General features: G+C 53.8%; 1 protein-coding gene across 1 annotated transcript; it reads left to right on the top strand.

Annotated features, from left to right (window-relative positions):
• The first annotated feature begins 1,377 nt into the window (after positions 1-1,377).
• Positions 1,378-16,659, top strand: LOC112653425 (alanyl aminopeptidase, membrane). The gene is made up of 20 exons (XM_025437577.3): positions 1,378-2,215; positions 2,768-2,910; positions 3,024-3,163; positions 3,583-3,709; positions 3,792-3,946; positions 4,169-4,282; positions 4,389-4,532; positions 4,687-4,752; positions 4,898-4,963; positions 6,468-6,643; positions 6,911-6,990; positions 8,201-8,334; positions 8,466-8,521; positions 9,343-9,490; positions 12,580-12,671; positions 13,415-13,525; positions 13,649-13,816; positions 14,633-14,773; positions 15,190-15,271; positions 16,044-16,659. Exons 1-20 carry the CDS (start codon positions 1,608-1,610, stop codon positions 16,194-16,196), a joined length of 2,904 nt encoding a protein of 967 aa, XP_025293362.3. The 5' UTR covers positions 1,378-1,607; the 3' UTR covers positions 16,197-16,659.
• The last annotated feature ends 717 nt before the right edge of the window (positions 16,660-17,376 follow it).

Genomic DNA, 17,376 nt, shown 5'->3' with positions numbered 1-17,376 from the left:
GAGACAGGACTCAAGTCTTTACCACACAGATCAAACGGAAAACTAACAACTGAGTTATAGAGCTTTGATGAAGAGGTTTGTGGGACTACTGGAACCAATAGGGACTTGACCTGGTCAGGAAGGTTGAGGTGGCTTCTCTGAGAAAGACTTAAAGGATGAATAGGAAATAACTAGAAAAAGAAGGAGGAGAAGATGATCCAGGCATTGGGCCAGCATGTGCAAAGGGCCTGTAGCAGAAGGGCTGAAGACCAGAGTGGCTGGACCACTGTCAAGGGAATGTGGTGAAGATGAGGCTGGGAAGTGAGCAGGCTGATGTCACCTGAATTTGTGGGACCTTTAGAAGATTTAATCTGGATTTTGTGAGCAAAATGGGAAGTTTTGGAGTTTTTTAAAGATTTTATTTTTAAGTCCTCTCTACCCACAACATGGGGCTTGAACTCATGACCCTGAGATCAAGGGCAGCATGTTCCACTGACTGAGCCAGCCAGGTGCCCCAGCAAGCAAGCTATGATGAAAAGTGATCCAGTTCTTGTGACAAACAGGTTTGAGGGGGCCTGAGTGGAAGTGGCGAGTCCATGAGGGGATAGTATCTGCATAAACAAGGAGAGTGGTTTTGACCAAGGACATGGTGAGATGAGGGGATGGGGGCAGAATTGGACATAGAAGTCAATGTCTGAGACACTGGGCTGCTAGATAAGAAGAGTGATATTGAACATTATTTTATTACGTATGATAAGTAGTAACTTCATTGCTACTAAGGATAGGAAAAGAGGCCGTGCCATGCTCTGAGTAAGGAAGAAGGGAATGGTGTTTGGGTTCTGCTCTGTAGTGTTTAATATATTTTCTTGTTAAATCTGTGCAACAAAGCTGAAAGGTGAGTCCTATTTTCTATTTATGAGGAGAGAGCTCTCAGCAAGGTAAAATTACCTGCCTAAGCTCACAGCTGGGAAGAGGGTAAACCTCCACCAGCCTCCTCTCTTAAAAAAAAAAAAAAAAAAGGCAAAACATCTTCTTCCTCCTCAATATGCTGGAGAGTTGGGATAGAAGTTTTTGGCAAGAAGCGATGAGAAGGAGAGACCTCCTGCCCTGGAAGATCGCAAGGGAGGCTAGGACCGTGCCACTGAGGAGCCCTGGGTGTCCTGCCAGGATCCAAACCATAGGGGTGACCCGAGACACACCTGACTCAAACCAGAAACTGACTCTCCTCTGCATCTCCCACCTCCCACTCCTGGGAAGTCCTTCCTTGACTCTGACCTCATCTGATCTGCTTCTGTCCCCACTGTCACAGCATGCAGGCTCACTGCTACCCGGCCCCGCTGCTCCTTCTCCCTGCACCCTCTTCCTGCAGCCTATGACCGGACGCCGTTTGCTCCCCAGCAGGCACCCCGGCGCGCTGTGTCTGGATCTCCTCCCTCTCCGGAACCTGAGCACAGGGTGCCCCTGCCCCATCCACTGACCTTTGCCTGTGTGAGCCCTGGTTAATTTTTTGCCCAGTCTGTGGGCTGTGGGGCTCCTCCTTCTCCCTCCCAGGGATATAAGTCTGGCCGAGGCTCGCTTGCTTCTCGCCGTCCTGAACCTCCCCCAGCTTCCCCGCCCCTGCCCTCACCATGGCCAAGGGCTTCTACATTTCCAAGGCTCTGGGCATCCTGGCCATCGTCCTGGGCATTGCGGCCGTGTCCACCATCATCGCTCTGTCTGTGGTGTATGCCCAGGAGAAAAACAAGAACGCTGAGAGCTCCCCAGTGAGCTCCCCGGTGAGCCCCACAAACCCCAGCACCACCGCGGCTACCACCTTGGACCAAAGCAAACCTTGGAACCATTACCGCCTGCCCAAGACTCTGATTCCGAGCTCCTACAACGTGACGCTGAGGCCATACCTCACCCCTAACAGTAATGGCCTGTACACCTTCAAAGGCTCCAGCACAGTTCGCTTCACGTGCAAGGAGTCCACCAGCATGATCATCATCCACAGCAAGAAGCTGAACTACACCAACATCCAGGGGCAGCGGGTGGCCCTGCGGGGCGTGGGGGGTTCCCAGGCTCCTGCCATTGACAGGACCGAGCTGGTGGAGGTCACCGAGTACCTGGTGGTGCACCTGCGGGAGCCACTGCAGGTCAACAGCCAATATGAGATGGACAGTAAGTTTGAGGGGGAGCTGGCCGACGACCTGGCGGGCTTCTACCGCAGCGAGTATACAGAGAATGGTGTCAAAAAGTGAGTTGTGGCTGGGTCTGCACCTGGGGGTAGGGAAGTGGGGGGTGGGCAGGTCCTAGATGCTGAGGCAGAGCTGGATCCTGGGGGCCGAGGGAGGGAGGGCTTGGACTGGCAGGCCTTTGAACTTCCTGGAGGCTTTTGCTGGTTCATGACTGCGTCCACAGGTACTGGTGGAGCGGCTACCTAGAAAGCAGCCCTCTCCTGGGGGCCCCCATTCCCCGCAATAGGGAGTCAGGGGAAAGTGGTAAAAGAGCCTCTGAACAGATAGGAAAACTGGGGCTCACAGGAGAAAAACTTGCCCAAGGTCTCCCGGCTAATACAGGGAGACCTGTATTACCCTGCCAGGACTTTGACTCTGATCTCTCAAAGGAGCGGCCTGTCGGGATCCAGAAGTTGGAAGTTGGGAGGGCAGGGATGAGGCCAGACCGGACTTTCATGCACCCCTTCTCCCACATGCCCAGCAACACACCCTAAATCCCCCACCCCACCTTGCTCACCCTCATGGGTGCAGGCGTTCCACCGGCACCCGCTCTAATATCCTGGTTTGGACAGGGTGCTGGCCACAACACAGATGCAGGCTGCAGATGCCCGGAAATCCTTCCCGTGCTTTGATGAGCCAGCCATGAAGGCCACGTTCAACATCACCCTCATCCACCCCAGCAACCTTGTGGCCCTGTCTAACATGCTGCCCAGAGGTGAGTGGGTCTGTCCCGGAGCCACACACCCTTAGGAAGGAGGCACCTCCAGGGCTAGGAGGCAGGGCAAGGGAGAGGAGGCATCTCTATGTGCTCAAATGCTCCATGCCTAGGTCCCAGTGTCCCTTTTACCGAAGAACCCAACTGGAATGTCACTGAGTTTGAAACCACGCCTATCATGTCTACTTACCTGCTGGCCTACATCGTTAGCGAGTTTAAGAATGTGCAGGAGAACACGCCCAGTAATGTCCTGGTAAGAAGCTGGGCCCACCTGTCCTTCCCCTGGGATTGGTCCTGGCCGGAGAGATAGTCTTGTTTTAATTCATTTTCATCTAAGCCCCAGATTTGTTTGAATCCCAGCTCTGAGTGATCTTGGACAAGTGTCTTAAATGCTAACCCTCAGTCTTTGCATCTGAAAAATGGGTCTCTCCTCATGAGGGGTGTTCCTAACATGTGGGTGCCAGACATATGGTGGCCATGACTGCTATTATTCCCAAAGCCTCCTCCCTAAGACTCAAAGCCCCTCAGAGACCACCAGCCTTTTCCTCTGCTGCCCACAGCTCTCAGTTTAACTCAGTTGATGCCCTCACTAGCCTACTGGGCCCCTGGGGCTCAGCGCATCTGCACCAGAACCCAGGAGGGACCTCTGACCTACCTTCCTTGTCTTTGCAGATCCGGATCTGGGCTCGGCCAAGTGCGATGGACCAAGGCCATGGAAATTATGCCCTGGGGGTGACAGGCCCCATCCTAGACTTCTTTTCCAGACATTATGACACACCCTACCCCCTCAATAAATCTGGTGAGTGAGGGGCCTTGGGGTGGGGGCAGAGGATGGGGCTTCCTCCCCAGAGGCCATCCTGCCAATGGCCTTGCCCTCCCAGACCAGATTGCCTTACCTGACTTCAATGCTGGTGCCATGGAGAACTGGGGGCTGGTGACCTACCGGGAGAGTGCGCTGTTGTATGACCCGCAGTCTTCCTCCATCGGCAACAAGGAGCGCGTGGTCACTGTGATTGCTCATGAGCTGGCCCACCAGGTAGCACCCCCCCATCCCAGAGAGTGCTGGGAAGTGAGCAGGGGGGCTCTGGGAGGAGAGGGCACAAGTCCTCACTCTGTCCTGGGTATCTGGACCCCACCCTGGACTAACAGCAGAGGGGAGTCCTGCCCAGCACCTGGCACATGGGGGACGCTCACTGAAGGGGAGTTCTGGGTCACAGAGCCAGAGTGGCTAACTGGGTTGACCTTCCCTCCCCAACAGTGGTTTGGGAATCTGGTGACCTTGGAATGGTGGAATGACCTGTGGCTGAATGAGGGCTTTGCCTCCTACGTGGAGTACCTGGGCGCTGACTATGCAGAGCCTACCTGGAATCTGGTGAGCCAGCTGCCTAGTGGAGGGGGAAGGGGGGGCCCCTGTGTGCAGGGTCGGTGGTCACCCCCCACCAGGTTGGTCCCTCCTCATGGCCACTGGGGATTTGCAGAAAGACCTCATAGTGCTGAATGAAGTATACCGTGTGATGGCGGTAGATGCGCTGGCCTCTTCCCACCCTCTGTCCTCGCCTGCCAGCGAGGTCAACACCCCGGCCCAGATCAGTGAGGTGTTCGACTCCATCTCCTACAGCAAGGTACTGAGACAATGGGGAGGCAGGCAGAGGGAGCAGGGACTCAGCCCACAGAAGCCACCCCAACCAGGGCTCTGGGAGCACCCGCCCTGGCCAAGGGGGGACACGGGGTCCTGCTGGCACAGCACTGCTTTCTGAGATCCCTGCCCTTCCCCAGGGAGCTTCTGTTCTCAGGATGCTCTCCAGCTTCCTGACTGAGGACCTGTTCAAGAAGGGTGTGGCAGTGAGTACCCTTGGCCAGCCATGGGGGTGTGGGTTGCCCCCGGCCCCTGCCCTGTGTCCCCGAGCCCCGCCCCCCACCACAGGGGCTCAGTGGGAAAGGCTGGGGAGCACCGGTTCTGTGCTCACTGTGGCCTGTCTTTCCACAGTCCTACCTTCATACCTTTGCCTACCAAAACACCATCTACCTGGACCTGTGGAACCACCTGCAGTGGGTCAGTAAAGCCAGCCCCCTAGAGCCGTTTTATTGGGGTCCTGAGATGCTGTAAGTCCCCAGGGGCAGCACATGTGGGAGAGAATGTGTCCAGCTCCACTGGTTACCAGCCCAGACAGGTCATTTGAAGCCTCGGTTGCTCATCTGTAAAATGGGTGCAATGATACAGCTCCATGAAGGAGGTGTTAGGAGACCAAGGGTCAGGATCCCTGGCAGGCAACTCGCCCCCCACTGTAGTGAGCTCCATGATGCGAGCCAAGGATTGCCCTCATCAACCAGCCTGCAAAGTTCCTAAGCCTCTTCTGCCTCGAACTTTGGAGTTAGTCATTCTACTTACTCAGCACTCCTGGCTGCCCTGTGCCCCGATGGGTCCCTCCCAGGCATGACTGTGCACACTCCGGCACCCCCAGCACCAACTTTGACCTTGCCACCCAGCCCTGCTTTGTATTCTTGTCCACTCAGACCCCACGCAGCCCTGTCTGGGCAGACCCTCTGACCTTCCCCACCTCCACTCTCCCCTCCCTGCCTTTCTTAGGGCTGGAGTCTGCATCCTCCCATCTTCCCATCACTTCCCCTTCCTTCCAACAGCCTGATGGACCCCTCCAGAATCCCGAGCCCAGTCCCAGCAGGGAGGGGAACCAGGGCCTTGTCATGGGATCACAGATGGCCTCTAGTGCCCCCCACTGGCTGGTCTGCAGCCCAACTTCTATCTGCCAGGAGGCTGGTCCACCCCCACCCCTACATCCCCCCTCCCGGAACCTCCCACAACCTGCTGACAGGGGCACCTACCTCACTGCCTTTGTCCCTTCCCTCCACATCCTGGCTCCACTGTCTTCCTGGCCTGCCTCAGTCTCCCTCTCCTTCCTTCCTGCAAAGCTGAGCCCTCCTCCAAACCACGTGCCCCTCTAGCTCCACCCCTCCCTTCTACCTGCTCTGTCCCTGAGCCCCCTCTCTCTGCAGCAGCCCCCAGCTCCCCTCCCTGCTCAGCTTCTGCCCTTCTGACACTCTTCTTCCTCTTTCCTGTCTTTATTTTCTCAGTTATTAACAGATGTTGTTGGCTTTTTGCTGTTATTATAAAAGCAACGTATGTACATGGGAAAAGATGAAAAAAAGACCTGAGAAGACTATAGCAACCACACTAAGCCTATGCCCAGACCACCCACACTCTCATCCTCTCCCTCACTCTGCACCCTGCCTGTTCCTCTCCCCTCTCCTCCTCCGGGGTTGTTCATGCTGGACGCCCCCCTCCCATACCCACCTCCCGTTAGGCCACAGAAGCAGGGAGTGGGGGGGCTTAGATTTGCTTAACCGAAGTGCAACGCACCAAACACCTGGAAGTTCTCAGCCTACCCAACCATTGGCAGCCAAGGAGAGGCAGAGCCTGGCTGAGGACCACCTCCCTCTTGCCTCCCTGCAGGGTGGTGCCAGGTGTACGGAGGCTGCTGAGGATGGGCGAGGTAGGAGGGGTGGTCCGCTGATGGCCGCTATATCTTGCTCTGCCCCAGGCTTTAGGCAATCAGACAGCCATCAACCTGCCTTACACAGTGAGCGCCATCATGGACCGCTGGATCCTGCAGATGGGCTTCCCCGTCGTCACTGTGGACACCACCACAGGCACCCTCTCCCAGAAGCACTTCCTTCTTGACCCTCAGTCCAACGTCACCCGCCCCTCAAAGTTCAAGTGAGCAGACAGGGTCGCTGACCCAGGCGTCCCAGTGAGGGCTCTGAGGGGCAGTTGCCATGGCACCCCTTAACCATTGCAGGTCCTGGCCTGCGGTGGCCCCAGCCCCAGGGGCTGGAGCCAGGCTCTCCCTCTCTGACTGGGAAGATGGGAGTGTTTTGTGCTGGAGCTGGGCAGAAATGGGGAGCGGGGACCTGGGCTGCTCATCACTGACCATGTCCAGGAGCTGCTATCTCTCACCACCTGGTTTGGGGGCTCTTGTTGCAGCTACCTGTGGATTATACCCATCTCTTCTGTCAAAAGTGGCACACAGCAGGCACACTACTGGATGCCAGACAATGCAAAAGGTAATCCAGCCCTGCCCTAGGGGACAGAAGTTCCACCCCATATTCCTGGGCCCACATCTCCTGGCCCACATTCTGAGGGTCAAGACAGGTCTCAGTGATGGCTTCCTTCATCATTTCATTCAATTAATGGAGCCAACTGCTTTGGTCCTAAGTTTTAATCTGCTGTGTGACTCTTGGCAAGTTATTATCCCTCTCTGGTCTCCATTTCCTCATCTATAAAATGGGGCTGAGAACAATATCTAGTTGTGTGAGTTGTGTGAGGACTAAAGAAGAGAATCTACATGAAATGTTTAAAACAGTATCTGGCACAAAGTATGAACAGCCCTGCTCTGCCAGTTACTGAGGACGCCAAGCTCAAGGTAATTCATCCTTGGCCTAGGCCAGAACTGCAGGTGAAGAGAAGGAAGATAAGCAGTTAGAACTTTCCAGAGCCATGTTGAATGCTTTAACCGAGGCATGTACAGCTTCCGGGGCATGGGGCAGGAAGCCAGGAATAAGAAAGATTTGGCTTCATGGAGAGGTGAGAGAAGGCTTCCTGGAGGAGGTGAGCAGAGTCTTAGAGGAAGAGAAGGAGTTGGCCAGGCCCATGGTGGCAGAGATAATAGTAAGTGCAAGGCATAGAGGCAGGAGAGAAGTAAGGCCTGTGACTTGGGCAGAGGTGTGCCCTCAAGGTAAGGCTGGTTCCTGAGGTCCCTGCAGGCTGCAGGACACAGTGGCTGTGTCTTCAGGCCAGGAGAAGCCAGGGAAGGTGGGAAGTGGGCAAGGACCACCTCTATGGAAGGACTTCCTCTGGCTGCCCGGAGAAAGGCTGGAAGGGAGGGAAGAGAGGGGCAACACTGAGGGGTTGACTGGCTGGGAGGCATTGCCTGAGCCTCCTCCTCAGTGACTGGGGGATGATGTTGCTGTTATGAGCTGGGGAGGAGGAGCAGTAGCCTGGGGAGTGCGGATGGAGATATCTGGGTGGCTGTCACTGACCCAGCCATGTGGATCCTATGGGAGGCAGGGTGGGCAGTGAGGGGCAGAGATGGCACTAGGTCCATCTGAAGTCACCGGCAGTCCTGTGCTTCTTCTCCTCCCCACTCCTCGGCATCACCCAGGGCTTCAGGGCCAGACAGTGCCAGAGGCTACATGGGAGGCTGCTCTCACCAAGGCCAAGGGTCAGCCTGTGGCCTTCTGAGCAGCACCATCCAGTGCTGGTCTCTCCCCACAGTCCAGAATGACCTGTTCAAAACCACCGGTGATGAGTGGGTCCTGCTGAACCTCAATGTGACGGGCTACTACCTGGTGAACTATGACCAGAACAACTGGAAGAAGATCCATACTCAGCTGCAGACAGACCTGTCGGTGGGTGTCTGCCCCCCCCCCGCCCCCACCCAGTTGTCCTCCTACCAGGCCCGGGCCAAGGATGGTGCACCAGACAGCCGGGCCTGCCCCCACCGCCAACCTGAGGTCACATCCTCTGTTGCCCCTTCTAGGTCATCCCTGTCATCAACCGGGCTCAGGTCATCCATGACACCTTCGACCTGGCCAGGTGAGTACCCTTTCCCTCTTGGGCACAGCCCAACTCAGGCCTGGTGACATTAGCAAGAGGTGCCCCATAACAAGAGCAGCACTCTTCCTGTTGGCCTTACCATCCGGGGCACAGGGCAGCAGGCTCCCTGAGCTGCTGCACACCCCCAGATAAGGCATCTGAGACTTAGTTTGAGTGCTTTACCTAAGGTCACACAGAAGTAGCCCCTGAGGGCCAGACGCAGGCCTGTCTACCTCTAGCACCATGCTGTGCTGCACAGCACCAGGCTTTTTCTGAAGCTTCACAGGGTGCCAGGCAGCCATGCTAAGTGCTAAAAAAAAAAAAAAAATCTGAGCAGGCCAGGACAGGAGATGCTGTACCTACTGCATCCCCAGCAGGTGCTCAGCCCTCTGATTTAAGTGATGTCCCCAGAGACGTGGACATTTATGAACCAAATGTGCACACACAGCCTGAGAAGGAGGGGGAAGGAAGGGACGGAGAGCCAAGAAAATCAGAGAAGAGGTGGGCCGAATAAGGAGCATAGACTTTTTGTACTTAGGAATCTCAGCTCTGTGGCCTTAGGCAAATCACATGACCTCTCTGAGCCTCAGTTTCCTGTTTGTAAAATGGGGATAATACGCAAGGGAACGTGATTGGCAGCGGCTGAGGGCAGGGCCTGAGCTGGCCTTGTTTGTGGTAGTGGCCAGCGTCCATGTCCCCCAGCTCATCCACAGTGAACCCCAGAGCTGGCGCAGCTGGGGCTCCACGACCTCAGGTTCCACGAACGGGTCAGGGTTCCGTTAGTGTGGCTGACTTACTTGAGCCTCTCTGTTTGTCCCCAGTGCCCAAATCGTCCCTGTCACTCTGGCGCTGAACAGCACCCTCTTCCTGAACCAAGAGACAGAGTACATGCCCTGGGAGGCCGCCCTGAGCAGCCTGAGCTACTTCAAGCTCATGTTCGACCGCTCTGAGGTCTACGGCCCCATGAAGGTACAGGAGGTCATGGCAGGATCCAAGGACCACTTGACTCATTGCCTGGAATTGCATCATTAGGGGGTTAACAGAAACATGGTCTGGGGTGGTGGGACCCTTCAGAGAGGCGAGAGGGCTGTGGGATGAAGGGAGCAGGGATTGACAAACTGAACAGGTTGGGGAGGACAAAGAAAGGACCCAGACTTCTAGCGGGGTTTGTTGTTTTGGAAATTAGCACTGTCAGGAGCACAGAAAAAGCCACTGAGCTGGGAGTTGGAGGGCCCCACTTTTACCAGCTGTATGGCTTTGGCCAACTCTCATCAGCCCCAGTGAACCCCTCTGTGAAATGAGGGAGGTGCAGGTGGGAGGTGCAGGTATTAACAGCTGTGAGCTTGGGGTGGCAGCAGGGAGCACATATGTTGAGGCTCCCATGGGGGAGACCAGAGGGAAACTCGGCAGGTTCACCGAAAAAAAAAAAAAAAAAAAAAAAAAGGCACCTAAGACCTTAAATGTCCAACAGCTGGGGATTGGTTAAGTAAACTACAAGATCCATTTCATGGAATAGTACACAGCCCTTAGATGATACTTGAAGAGATCTTTTTGTTTGTTTTTTGAGAGAGAGAGAGAAAGTGACCTAATGGGTGAGATTGGGTGGGGGGCAGAGGGAGAGGGAGAATCTTAACCAAATCTGGACTCTGCGCCCAGAATGGAGCCTAACGTGGGGCTCAATCTCACCACCCTGAAATCATGACCTGAGCTGAAATCAAACAAGTATCCAAAAAAAAAAAAAAAAAAAAAAGAAAGAAAGAAAGAAAAGAAAAGAAATAAATAATGAGGCACTTAACAGTCTGAGCCACCCAGGTGCCCCTTGAAGAGATCATTTTTACTTAAAAAATTTTTATTTTCCTTTAAGATTTTATTTATTTATTCATGAGAGACACAGAAAGAGAGGCAGAGACATAGGGAGAGGGAGAAGCAGGCTCCTTGCTGGGAGCCCCATGTGGGACTCGATCCCAGAACCTCGGGATCATGACTTGAGCTGAAGGCGAATGCTCAACTACTGAGCCACTCAGGTGCCCCTGGACCCAGAATTTACCTGGGTTTGGAAGGTTCTAGGTTGGAAATTGTTCCTCAGAGATTTTCAGGCCTTGCTCTACGGACTCCCAGCCTCTTGTGTTGCTATTGAGAAGCTCAGAGTCTTGCTCATTCCTGGTTATTTGAATGTGGCTGTTCTCTCCCTTCTAGAATCCTGTGGGCTCTTTTCTCAATCCTAGTGGGCCTTTGCATGAGTCTTTCTCCTCCTCCTCCCCTTTCCATCTGGACCTTTTAGCATTGCTTCCTAAGACATCCCTCCCCTCCTTGCTGTTGGGTTCTCTCCTTCCCAGGCCCCTGTTAATCCAACTTACTGTTCTTGTGTTGGCCCTCTGATTGTCCTCTGACTTCCAGCTTCCAGCTCGCTGACTTTCTGTTCTGCCCTCTGTGATGCACCACCTCTCCGCCTGGCAGGCCACCTCTCTGCTACAGACTGCTGGCATTTCTTCTGTCACGCGTTTAAACTTCCAAGTCCTGGTCCTGGTTCTAGCATCTTATGCAAATCTTCTCTGGACATTCAGAAGGTATTCGTCTCAGGCTTTTACAAAGCTTTCTTTTTTTTCCATTGACTTGTTTCCTGAGTCTTCTGGTGTTTTTGGTCTTTGGAGAGACCACATCAGAGGCTATGCTGCCCCCTTCGGATTTGAAGGTGAGGCAATAAAAAGCCATTGGAAGTTCCGTGCAAAGGTCACATGTGTCACCTGCAGGTCTCGTTGGGGAGGTGGGATGACTGGGTAGCCAAGTGATTCCTCATGGGGACCCTCAAATATTAGTAGCCACTGGGCACCTGGCTGGCTCAGTTAGAAAACCACACAACTCTTGATCTTGGGGTTGTGAGTTCGAGCCTCACATTGAATATAGAGATTACTAAAAAAAGAAAAAGAAAAAAATTTAGTATCTATGAGTGTATTTCTCTGAGACCAGAGAGTCATCTTCTATCTTATATAACAAAGCTGGTGATGCTCATTCTTTGGGATTGAGGGTCAGGGAAGAAACTGGAGATCTCTGCATTCGGGATATAAACTTTCACCTCTGGGCCTCTCTGCAGTCTGCCAACCCTTCCCCTGTGTCTGGTGACTGCCAGTTCTGAGTCCCCACACATTGGGCCTCACCCATGGTGAGGGTGGGGAGGGCAGGGTGCTGCCTGCTGCCAGAAGAGAAGTGGGAGCTTGGGGGGTTTAATTGCTCCTGCTACAGACTTTGACTCCTTAGCTCTGTGTCCACCCCTGCCTCACCCCTGCCCACTGCAGCCCTGTCCCTCTGACCCTGAGCCCTGTCTTGGCCAATCTCACTTCCAGTTCCATGTACCCCTTGGCAGGTGCTGTGCTGCAGGCCATGCCACTCTGCTCTTCCATCCCTCTCTCTCCACCTTCCAGCTCCTTGTCTGCGCAGGGCCCTCATCCACTCCGGTTTTCCTTCCTATTTCCTTTGTTCTTGGAAGTTTATTCCTTTAACATTTGGACGTGGATGCCGATTGGCACACGTGGCGATCTACACCGTTGCACCAGAGTCTGCAAGGGGTTTTGATCATGTGAAGCAAGGCTTACATTCCAGTGTCAGGGACAAAGAGCAGTGTGCAGACTTATAGAAACACTAGGTAGAAGAAGAAAAATAAGGGGTGAACTCACCAACTTGAAAATCATAGTTTAGGGAAGCTCCTGGGTGGATTTTATTTTCTGCAGAGGCTGCTCCCACAATACACATGTGATATTTAGCATCGGGCAGCAGGGATGGTGGGACCCAACACTGTATGAAAAAGTGGTAACATGAGCACATGGAGTGTTAGACTGGCAGAGGGAGGGAGGGAGAACCTGAGACCGGTCAGCTGACAGCTGGCCCAGCCCCGGACCCTTTGCGCACTGGCCGGTCCCGGGCAATACCCAAGCCTCCAGCCTCTTCACTTCTGTGCCGTTAGCCCTTCTACACCTACCCACCCACGTCAGAGGGTGCATGGGGCTCAGAGCGGTCAGGCATGAGTCTCACCCTTAAAGCTCTTTGTGTTTTCTTCTCCCCAGAACTACCTGAGGAAGCAGGTCACACCTCTCTTTAATCATTTTGAAAAAATCACCCAAAACTGGACCGATCACCCACAGACCCTCACAGAACAGTGAGTATGCAGTTGAGAAGCTCAGGGCCTTGCTCGTTTCCTCATTCCCAGAGGTCATGGGCGGCCCAGCCACCCTGACTGAGGAGTCCAGAGCACAGCCCTGCAGTATCCTCCTTTGGAAGACATCTCTGGACCTGGGCAACCAGCAGGGAAAGAACCCCTCCTAGGAGTAGGAGGTGGCCTGCCCTAAGGCTCTTTGTGGCCTGTGGGGCCATCTGGCCCTTTGTATAAGAGACCAAACTGAAACTCTGAGGTCCCTCACTGGCTTGGTCATTTATTTTATTTTAAAGATTTATTTATATATTTGAGAGCAAGAGAGCAAGAGCACATGAGCTGGGGAGGGACAGAGGGGGAGAGAGAGAGAGAGAGAGAGAGAGAACCCCCAGCAGATTCCCCACTGAGCACAGAGCCCAATGTGGGGCTCGATCCCAGGACCCCCTGAAATCAGGACCTGAGCTGAAATCAAGAGCTGGCTGTTTAACAGAGCCACCCATGCGCCCCTTGGTCATTTAGATTCTAAATGTTCAAATTGGGGCTGGAGCCTGTGCTGACCCCTCTAGGTCCCTGGGCTGTCCAAGGCACAGAGCAAACAGAGGAACCCAGTGGGTGGGATGGACTGCAGCCTCAGACAGAGCCTGGGCCGTGCCATCCTCTCCAGAGCTGTGCATCAGCAGGGGAATCTTTGCCAGAGTCTAGGCCAGGTGACCCATGGGCCTGCTGACCAAGTGTCACCCCTGGGACAGGTACAACGAGATTAATGCCGTCAGCACCGCCTGCACTTATGGGGTTCCTAAGTGTAAGGACCTGGTCTCAACTCTTTTCGCAGAGTGGAGGAAGAACCCCCAAAATAACCCGTGAGTGTACCCCTTCTCCTCCCCCAACCTCCATCTGTCCCACAAACCCATAGCCACATCCTCATCAGACCTTCGTCCTACCCTCCCTGCTCTTGCTCTCCCCGACACCCCCACCCTCGCCAGGATCTACCCCAACCTGCGGTCTACCGTGTACTGCAACGCCATTGCCCAGGGTGGCGAGGAGGAGTGGAACTTTGTGTGGGAGCAGTTTAGGAACACTTCGCTGGTAAACGAGGCTGACAAACTCCGCTCAGCCCTGGCATGCAGCACCCAGGTCTGGATCCTGAACAGGTGAGGACTGGGCCCGGACGGGGCTGAGCACGTTTCCCTCCCCACTGGGAACCAGGATCTCCACATGGGAGACAATGAACCAGCCGGGCCTCCACACTCTCATTTACGGGGGATCCCCATAAACTTGTACAATGGGGGCAGTATGTTCCCCATTTTACAGATGAGAACACTGAAGCTCAGAGAAGCCAAACAACTTGCCCAAAATCCAGAAGTTTTAGTAAGTGGTGAAGTCAAGATCTGAACCCAGATCTGCATCCATGTCTCATGTTTTTAACTGCTGTGGCTTCTTGGCCTGTAGTTGATAGCAGCTCAGTTTAACTTCACCAGGGACTCTGGTGCAGCTGGACCTGAGTACTTTGAAGGTGCAGCCGGGCATGCCTCACAGTCTGGGATGAGGGCTCCTGGCTCCCGCCGTGTGCCACATATACCATCTCCCAGACTCCAGTGAAGAGCCTCCCTCAATGTCAAGGACAAGAGTAGCCACTCTACCTGGTACAGGGCTCTGGGCTCTGGGAGTCCTTCCTTTACTCAGTCATTCATGGTCAGTCATCAGATATTTATCAGGCACCTGGTCCATGTCAGGCATGACCCTTGGCATTAGCCAATGACCCCACCGAGGAGACTCAGTGTCCCATTAGGCAGAGGGAGGTAGCACTAAGGGGTCTTCAGCCCGTAGTAGGGTAAAGAGATACTAAGAGGCTACAGGAGAGGTGTGGGCGAGGTGAGCATGGGACCCTTTGCTGTCCTGGATCCTCTCTCGAATCATATGACTCTAGCCCTTGGAAGTGTCACTAACACAACATCCTGCCCTCACAGGTACCTGAGTTACACCCTGAACCCTGAATTCATCCGGAAGCAAGATGTCATCTCCACTCTTAGCAGCATCGCCAGCAATGTCATCGGGCAAAGTCTGGCCTGGGACTTCATTCAGAGCAACTGGAAAAAGCTCTTTGAGGAGTGAGTCTGCGAGAGCATGTTAGAAGTGCCCACTGAGGCTGGAGTGTCCTTGGAGGGAGACACGTGTGTCTGTGTGTCTGTGTGCATGGGACACTGCAGGGCTGGAAGTTAGGAGTGCTGACAAATTAACCGAGCTTGAGGTCAGGTGAGGGGCAAATAATGCAAGACAAGACAGGGTCTGGGCTGTCCCTTTTCACCCTCAGGTGGGGGCGGGGGTGAAGAAAATCTAGTTCTCTGCAGAGATAGGAGCAGGGACAGTGCCATCAGACCTGTATTCGCATCCCTAGGGCATGTCATTTCCTCTCATCTATAAGATGAGAACAGTCACAGGGTGGTTGTAAGGATATAGTGTCCCCTGCCAGTCACTGAGCTTAGTTCTCAGTTTCTCATGGCTCTTCTCTCTCCCCGCCTTGTAGCTATGGCACCGGCTCCTTCTCCTTCTCCAACCTCATCCAGGCAGTGACCCGACGATTTTCCACTGAGTTTGAGCTGCAGCAGGTAAGCTGCCCTGGACTCTGGGGCAGCCCGCAGAGGTCCATCCCCTATCTAAAGGGGCAGCTCAACCACTGAGCCACCAGGGTGTCCCTAGTTTTTGTATTTTTCATTGCTAGTGTGTAGAAATGTACTATGATCTTTGTACTATGCTCTTGCATCTTGCAACCTTGCTGAATTAGTTAGTTTTAATAGTTTCTTGGGTAGATTCCTAGGATTTTCTGTATGCAAAATCATGTCATCTGCTAATAGAGTTTTATTTCTTCCTTTCTGGATGCCTTTTATTTCATTTTCTTGCCTAATTATCCTGGCTACACTAGTACTAATATATCTTTTAATCTATGATATTTAAAAAAATAATACCATTTATTTGTTGAAACAACTAGGTAATTTTTAGTATAGAAATGGCCACATTTTGAATTTGCTGATTGCTTCCTTGTGGTATCTTGCTTAATTTGTCCCTCTCCCCTCCCTTGATTGGGCTGAGATTATAATTCAATTAAAAACTGAGGGCCAACTCAATAAAGAACCATGCAATGAAGGTCAGATATATCCAGGAGCCAGATTTAAGCATGAGGCTGTTCGTTTTCACCTCTGCCCTAGATGAAGACTTTCTCCTACAGAGAAAGAAGGACAGCCCTTCCTCTCCTGGAGAACAGGCTGTGGCTCTGTTGCCAAGGGCCCTAATGTGGGTGGGAGGACAGAAGACTGGACAGCCCTCTCCTCAAGGCTGTGTTAGAGACCAGTCTGGGGCTGAGAATTTTCATTTTCCCGGCAGCTGGAGCAATTCAAGGCAAACAACATGGACACGGGCTTCGGCTCAGGCACCCGGGCTCTGGAGCAAGCCCTGGAGAAGACCAAAGCAAACATCAAGTGGGTGAAAGAAAACAAGGAGGCAGTACTCCAGTGGTTCAGAGAAAACAGCCAATAGTCCTTGGTCCTTACCATCACCTGGCCCCCACGGGAGATGCCTGTATGTGCCTGTCCCTGTGGCCCACAGCAGGACCCCATGTCGGACCCTGAGGCAATGGTGTCCTCCCCTCAGGGACAAAGTCTCTGGCCCATGTTTTCTCCACTCTGCCCATGGGGGCCAGTCCAGTTCCCAATGGCCAGACTGTCCAAGCACCTCCCAAGCCGCTGCCCCTCATGCCAACCCCTACCCCAGGACTGGCCTGGTGTCTGTCACCCAGGGCCCTGGGGCTGATCTCAGGGAAGCCCAGCTCTAGGGCCAGATGAGCAGAAGCCCTTGATGGACGATGGATGGCCTTAGGGGAGCAGCCCTGTGCCCTCTCTCACCTTTCCATAGAGATCCTGAACCTGAAGAATCAACAGGGGACAAGATCTATATATTTTTTTTTCTAAGAGAAAATGTAAATAAAGGATTTCTAGATCAATGTCTAGACTCATTGCTAAACTAGAGCAGGAGTGGGTTTGCCCAGCAGCCAGGAAGACTGAGAGGGGAGGTACCTGGGGTGTATGGGACCCCCAGCGGGCAGAGGGCGAGAAGCATCAGCCTGCTGGTCCCTCCTACATAATGCCTGTGTGTCCCTGTGGGGTCTGCCGGCAGTCTTCATTTCATCCATAATCAATGGCAGGCTGGAGACCTGGGTGCTTGGGAACTATGGGGGGAGGGGCCCTAGGCCACTGGACACGATGGTTCTGATGGTGGTGTGGGGAGAGCTGGGGCTTGGTGCCAGGCCCAGAGCAGGTCCTGACAGTGAAGGGAGTGTTTTTTCAGAAAGCAGAAGTTTCCATAGTTCCAGACACTGGGGTCAGCACCTGTCCTAACATGAGGGAAGGGAGCAGGGTGCTGACTGGGCTCCTCTTCTTGTGTCGCAGCCAGCACATGTGGGACAGTGAGAGGGGGCCTTGGAGTGAGGACAGAAAGCTCTGGGACCCAGGTCTGGTCTGACCATTCACTGGCCAAAGGCATGTCCCATCTCCTCTCCAGGATCCATGGTAGCAGGTGGGATATCAGTCTGTAAAGTGGTTGTTTTCACGAGTAGCATGCAGGAAAAGGCAGATGCCCCCCAGATCACTTGGGGCAGCTGGTGGTCAGTGCCTATTCTGAGGAGGAGGTCTGGGACCCCATGGCTCCATGGCCCCCATTA

The sequence above is a fragment of the Canis lupus genome, chromosome 3 (assembly GCF_003254725.2).
Source record: "Canis lupus dingo isolate Sandy chromosome 3, ASM325472v2, whole genome shotgun sequence".
Lineage (NCBI taxonomy): Eukaryota > Metazoa > Chordata > Mammalia > Carnivora > Canidae > Canis > Canis lupus.
The sequence above is the reverse complement of the archived record's forward strand: the minus strand, read 5'-3'. Positions and strand labels throughout refer to the sequence as shown.